Here is a 7,413-nt window from a genome sequence, read left to right on the forward strand (position 1 = left end):
ATAATAATAATAATAATGAAATCGCGTAAAACAAATATTGCAAATTAACATGAAGTCATAATGAAAATGATCATAATTTAAAGTACTAAATCATGTTAAAATAAGTTTAATAAGTATTAGTTACATGACTAAATATTAAAGGAAATTAAATTAGATTATGTATTTGAATTGTCTAAACCAATGTAAACCAAAGAATAAATATTCAATATTATTGTCATTCTTAGTGTTGAATTGATTATTTTTTTTGCTTTAAGCTTTATCGTAATTCTGTGGATTATAATCTTTATTGAACCATTCAGAATTCTAAGTTTTCAATTTGAAATAATAATATATTAAAAGATAAAAACTATGAAAAAGTATAAGAAACATTTAAAAATTATATCAAAGTAAATATTTTTATGTATAAAATAAAATTTTAAAATTAAATATAATGTCGGGTTGGTTTGGTCTTGGATTGTTTTTTTTTAGTTAAAACCAAACCAACCCAAATATAGTCGGGGTTTTTTTTCAATACCAAACCAAGTCAAACCAACCACTAGTCGAATTTTTTCTCTCGGTTTGACTCTGTTTGCGGTTTGATTCGATTTTCGATTTGATTTTGTACACCCTTGAAACCATGTGCACTTCCATAGTTAATCCAGGATAGAATTTCTTAACTTTAGCCTCAACATGTAAACCAAATGAGATAGCTTTGACCTAAATGTAATGTATATGACTCATCCTATTAGATCTTCAGTTTTATTCATTGAAAGATTATATAATCAGATATATTCTAACTTTAAAAATAGAGTAACTCCCAACTAACTTATTGAATTAAAAGGTAGTACAGTCCAGTAAGCTTTCGTTATATGCGTTTTTTTTTAAAGAAAAAGCCGGACATAAGAGTTTATTATATATAATTTTATTTTGTATTTCTATCAAGACTATTTCCACGACACAAATTTGTAACCTAACCGACATAAAATAAAGCTAAAACTCCATTAGGAAACTAAGAAAGAAAAGTTCTTTTAAAATTACAATACATAGTGTTACGTTAGAAGTCTAAACCATGAAAGGGGAAGGAAAGCTAATCTAGAACGAAAAATAAATCAAGTCATGGAAATTGAGACAGAATAAATTAATGGGTAAACAATTATCCGCTAAATCAACGAAAATAAGATACGTGTCTTTTGTGAAATAAAGTTCCGCCTTCACCAAAAAGTTGGAGCTCTAACTGAATTTGGATCGCGTTCTGCATGGTCCATTCAGGGGTAGCGCTCCCTACAAGATTTTCTTCATACACAGGACTCGAACCCGAAACCTTTGATTAAGGGTGAAACACTCCCACCAATGCACCACAATTCATGTTGGTGATATAGTTAAGTTGTGTGTGTTTTTAGTTTATCTTTTTGTCATTAAAAATTAAATTATTGAATTTGGCGTAATCATATAGATAAGTAGAATAATGTAATTTGTAAATTGAATCGAAAAAGAGTTCGTCGTATATAAAATTAACTTGTGAAATATTAAGACATTTGGCATTATACATCAAAGTGCGATGTTCAAGTTTACCATTAGTTTTACTTTTCGTTTTTCGAGAGTCAAACAGTTTGAGTTTGATCAGAAATTTACGTATAGAATCTTCAATTTTTTGAAATGAAATTTATATATTTGTAAACCACGTAAAAACACTATAAGTCACAATAATTGATAATTCAAAATATTTAAAAGATTTATGAAAAAATTACTATTAAAAATAGACTTATTTGAATCTCGAAATCCGAAAAGTCTCACATAAAATGAGACGGAGGGAGTACTATATAATATAGGGAAAATTGTATGAAATAGCAAACTATTAATTCAAATTAAATGTTATAGCCATAGTTTCTTTTATTTGTAAATTCACAGCAAAACATTCCATGTTTTTTGTCATCCCATTTGTATACCAAAATATACAAATAGACCTAAATATACAAATGCAAGACCCATTTGTATACCGAAATATACAAATGCATGACTCATTTGTATATCGAAAAATACAGACCGAAATATACAAATGCAGGACCCATTTGAATACCGAAATATACAAATGCAGGACTCACTTGTATACCGAAATATACAAATAGACCCAAATACATAATTTTAATGTGTATGTATACCAAAATATATAGATTAATAGTCATATAAAGTTTGTTATGGAGCGCAATTATACAAACTATAGCTATAGCATACAAATATAATTTTTATGTTTGCTAAACCTAAAATTTACTCAATAATATAACAAGACGACAATATAAGTATCGGTAAGGGCCTAAGTCTATGAGGTTGGATCATGCCTTACATTGATAGCATTAATTAAATTAAGCAAATTACTTCATGTTTTCAAGTCAAATGAGTGCAGAATATTATTAATATGTAAAGGTTTCACAACTAGAGATGCCAAATGAGTGGTGTTGAATCAAATTTGAGTCGGTCAAGATATATAGAGTTGATGAATGAGCGGTTCAAAGTTACTTGCTCTGAAATAGATTAGATTGAAATGAGCTAAAATATGGGTCACATAACTCAATCCGTTCAATTTTTACTAAATTTTATTGTTTTATTTATTTATTTTATAATTTTTAATATTTGTTTGAAAATTTAATTAAATTGCTCGGGGTCATTTTGGCTACATATTAATTAAACTGAAATAAATTAGCTAATACATAGATGATAGATGGATCAAAATCCACTCCAAACTTAAATAAATTAAATGAATTATATTTTTATGAACTAATTTTCTCACTCGCCCAATCTCATCCCACCCCACCCCACCCCTATGTTGTGTGAGAGAGAGAATTGTGACAATAGGTTCAGAAGTATGGACCTAGTGCAGGTAATTATTTTTTTTGACTTTTGGTGCAACTCAAACACAAGGATGATTTAATTTTTCTTGTCCATGAAGTACTAAACATCCACCAACCAAACTCCCAGATCTATTAATGATGATGATGATGATGAAAAATCACAAGTATGGTCTTCAAGTAATATCCCTATTATATTTTTTTATTTTGAAATAAGTTTATATGAGTAACTATGAGAAGTGAAAAATTAGAATTATGATAATTCGGTAGAGAAATGATATAAATGTATATCAAGTGTCATGAATGAAAACTAAAAGTTATTCAATAGGGTAAATGAAATAAATTTATATGATGTATAAACTAAAAATTCCACTTTGTCTACAAACGACAAAGCTATAAGTAATGCAATTGTGAATCTCATGGAGGTTTCCTGGCTCAGGATGAACGTTGGTGGCATGCTTATTATCACATGCAAGTCGGATGGAAAACAATGTTTTCAATGATGAATGGGTGAGTAACACGTAAGAACCTGTCCTTGAAAGGGGAACAACAGTTGGAAACAGCGCTCACTAGTAATTTCAGTTGCAGGCGAGTTGCAACGTGCAATCCGAACCGAGGACGAGTTTTTGGGGTTAGCTCCTCACGGAATCACGATCCTTTGTCCGTGCCATTGTAGCACATGTATCGCCTAAGGGGAATGATGACATGGCGTCATCATCCTCACCTTCTTTCTGCTTATTATCAACAATTTATTCAAGATTTCAAATTCAATGATGGCAACTAAAAACGAGGATTACGCTCGTTGCGGGACTTAACTCAATACCTTACGGTAAGAGCTGACGAAAGTCATGCATCATAGACGCTTTACGCCCAATCATTCCGGATAATGATTGCATTCTTTGTATTATCGTGATTGCTATCACAATATTAGTTGATGCTTATTCCCCAAATGATTATAATGTATCATTCATGATACATAAAATATTCAGCCATAATCTAGTAAAGTAATTAATAGAATAAGTTTAAATAAGGTATCCGGAGTAAAGACTAAAAACATTCGTGACAATAGATTTTGTAAATTTCCAACATAATATAGCATGAAATCCTATTAATTGTGGCTTTACCATCTCCACCACTCACCCTAGAGGTATTTTAGTCTGAAATGTTATCACTCTCTCCGTCCAATAATACTTGTCCACTATACTAAAAATAGATGTCCAACAATACTTGTACACTTTATGAAATTTATGAATAATTTTACACTTAGTTCCTAATTTACCCTTATCATAAATTATAGTCATTTCTCTATTATATTTTTTAAGACATTGTATTTATTATATTCAAAGGGTGATATAGTAAAATTACTCTTCTATTTATAGTTTCTTAAGGGGTGTGCCAAATCAATAGTGGACAATTATTGTTGAACTATTAAACATAACAAGTCATTTGTAAGTACTTGTCAAAATCGAGGATAATTTTTAAATACAGATACAAAAATAACATATATGTGCAAATCACCCCTAAATTTCACTATATTTTTGGGAGTTCTTTAATTTCTTTTGCATTGGAACTTTGCAAATTAAACATTGTTTTCTGTACTTTTATCATGGGTTCATGGTTCATTATTTCAAATTCTTTAGTTTATTTCGATAATCTTATGCTAATTTATATTGGTACTCACTAACAAATGATTATACTCCATAGTCCATAACAAGTTTCCTAATTAATGCATTTAGTATGTCATGCTCAATTTAGCAAATCAGTTCATGTGCCCAAGGCATGCTCTGTGCTTGTTCAATTCTTGACTACTTCAAAGACGATATAAAATTCGTGAAGTCAAATGACCAGCTTACAAACATTTTCACCAAGTCTTTCATTTGATCTCGTATCAACTATATTTGTAACAAGCTTGATACATACCATTTATATATTTAAGCATATTTAAGAAGTCCATAGGGTTAAAGTACAATCCACAACCAAGGAGAATAACTTTCATTTTACCATAGTTAAAAGTACAATATTGCTGTTTCTTGTAGCCAAAATTCCAAAAAAAATCAATATTTACAATGTGTGTATAAACTCCTACAATGGATGATTGCAACTGTAATCTATACATTTCAGTGACAAAGAGGATTTCACTTGACTTCAAAAAAATCATGTAGGGCAATCCAGAAATGGAACAAAACTATTTCGTAGCGTAACTGCCTTTTATGTCAAAGGTCACAACAACCTCTTTAGTGTCATGCTCGATATGCAGAGCTCGTAATCAACCAAACAATTGTTGCTGTTACCAATCCTAAGAATCCACCGGCAATAACCTGCATTCGCGGTGCAACATAGCTTTCTATAAAGTTCCATTCTCTGAGCTTCTAAAACAGTTTTTACCATATCATTCAAGGGAACTAAAAATACACGAGTATTTTGATATAACATTGTTTAGAGATACTTTAAACTTTATTCTATGCAGAATGGATTGTTAAACCTATAGCATCTTCTGATACAACATGTTGATGATTGTCGTATCGAGAGAAGGTCAAAGACAAGATTGTCTACTGCGACGAAGACACTGAAAAATAGGACATCCTCACAAGTACTTATATAAATACTGATCTAACTTACACACAAATTTTCTTAAAGTTGAAGAGAAACCTGAGGGGGTGTGTGACCAAGGAGTTCACGCAGCGGTAAGGTGTCTGCAAGAGGATGTTCCTCAGGAAGTTCACATACAATTTGATTCAGAACCTGTAAAAGAACAGCCAAACATTTCCGATGAATTTCAGAATATGTGAACTACGATATCTACATAGCTAAAGCAACAGAAGCATCAGACCTCTGCTTGACGTCCAGCGTGCAATCTTACACCTGTAGCATCATACATCACCTGCCACAAAAATTTACCACCTGAGAGATCTTTCGTGTAACACGAAAAGCAACATAAGACCAAATAAGAAGAAAGCCCCAATTTTTCTGATTGTTGTGATGTATCAAACTAATGTACTATCAAAGCGGAACTTGCTATTTATGAGGACAATTGGCGAGAACGGAACAAAGGACAAATGGTTTACGTTAACAATGTCATGGAAATAGATCAAAGGAAGTACTTTTTGTAGAGCTAGCCATGCCAAATCCAAAAATGTGATCACTCGTTAAAAGAGGAATCGATACATCCTATTCATAATTGGACTATAACTATCCTAGCACCAGCTGCAATGCAGAGAGAATAGCACAGGCTACACATGGATTACTAAATGCATAGAAATGTTAAACATTTAAGTATGACTTGATAGTAAGGATGAGAAGGAATTCACACCACACATGCTAAAACTAATGCTATAGCAAAGAGCGATCCTCCGAAGCCTTCTTGCAAACCAACAGCCGTGGCTAAAGCAGTCACGGTTGATGAATGAGACGATGGCATTCCACCAGATCCAACAAGTTGCTTTAGATCCCAATGTTTTTCTCTGTACCTATAACATACTTGGAATTAAAAGATGTAATCATTTTCCATAATGTCAAAACATGTTGGTTACACCATGTAATTCAGTATTATGTACATAGAACAAACAAAAGCAAAATTTCAACACCAATAATAGGTAATAAGACATCTCTACAATCCTTCCATTGATTCCTTCCCCCAAACACATAGCCACATAATGTCTTAAAGCATGTATATTATGAACCACAATTTTATTTTTATTTTTTTAGTTTCTCACCTGGTGTCTGCTACCCACATTAAAGCCCAACTAAATCAGGATTTGCATTGAAAAATCCCACATTGAGGGTAAAGTGCTACCTAACAAAGGCGACTCTGTACACAGGGGGGACTCGAACATGATACCTCTGATTAAGGCCCAAACACATAGCCACATAATGTCTTAAAGCATGTCATGAACCACAATTTTATTTTATTTTTTTTGGTTTCCCACCTGGTCTTCAGTATCCATATTGGAGCCCAACTAAATTCAGATTCACGTTGGGAGGTCTCACATTGGGGTTAGGTGTTTCCTAACAAACGCGACTCCGTAATTAGGGAGACACATACCGGAGACATTTAATTAAGGATGAAGGAATATTTACCACTCAACCACAACCCTTGTTGGATATTATGAACCACAATTAACAATGCTCAAGTCTAAAGCAACAAATGGTATGAGAATCCTAATGACAAGATTTCTTGAATAGCTATCTATATATATAAAAAAAAACAATTTTCATTAAGGTTTCTTGAATGGAAGCAAAAACCATCTAGATCCAAAATTAGTTCAAATGGGGTGTACCAAGAAGTGAAGAATTTAATGGATTGTGCAAGGGCAAAAGCAATGATAGCAGAGAGCAAAGGACAATTTGTTAAAAAGGAACAAGAGCCATAAGATACAATTGTGGTTGTAGTAGCAGATATATTCATGGGGTCTGAGTTTTGAATCAATGTCACTGTTGAATCCATCATTTATTTCCCTTTCCTTCCCCCTCTGTCAACAAAATTTGTTCCCAAGATTCAATCTTTACACATTCCCAAACAAGAAGAAGAAGAAAAAAATTCTTCTTTTTGGAAATTTGGGGTGGGGAGGGGGAGGGGGGGGGGGGCAAAGGT

At 32.3% G+C, this 7,413-nt stretch overlaps 1 protein-coding gene across 1 annotated transcript; it reads right to left on the bottom strand.

The window, feature by feature from the left end:
• Window positions 1-4,857: 4,857 nt before the first annotated feature.
• Window positions 4,858-7,373, bottom strand: LOC102585439 (uncharacterized membrane protein YuiD). The gene is made up of 5 exons (XM_006341683.2): window positions 7,100-7,373; window positions 6,133-6,289; window positions 5,653-5,703; window positions 5,472-5,564; window positions 4,858-5,140 (listed from the first exon to the last, which is right to left on the bottom strand). Exons 1-5 carry the CDS (start codon window positions 7,267-7,269, stop codon window positions 5,063-5,065), a joined length of 549 nt encoding a protein of 182 aa, XP_006341745.1. The 5' UTR covers window positions 7,270-7,373; the 3' UTR covers window positions 4,858-5,062.
• Between the last annotated feature and the right edge of the window lie 40 nt (window positions 7,374-7,413).

Source organism: Solanum tuberosum, unplaced genomic scaffold, assembly GCF_000226075.1.
Source record: "Solanum tuberosum cultivar DM 1-3 516 R44 unplaced genomic scaffold, SolTub_3.0 scf00027, whole genome shotgun sequence".
Taxonomy (NCBI): Eukaryota; Viridiplantae; Streptophyta; class Magnoliopsida; order Solanales; family Solanaceae; genus Solanum; species Solanum tuberosum.

Bases quoted from the DNA above. Each gene is read 5' to 3' on its own strand.
- LOC102585439 (XM_006341683.2), bottom strand. From the start codon at position 7,269: ATGATGGATTCAACAGTGACATTGATTCAAAACTCAGACCCCATGAAT. The intron at 6,290-7,099 runs GTACACCCCATT...AGTATGTTATAG, and splicing joins ATTAAATTCTTCACTTCTTG to GTACAGAGAAAAACATTGGG. The intron at 5,704-6,132 runs GTGTGAATTCCT...TTTTTGTGGCAG, and splicing joins CATTAGTTTTAGCATGTGTG to GTGATGTATGATGCTACAGG.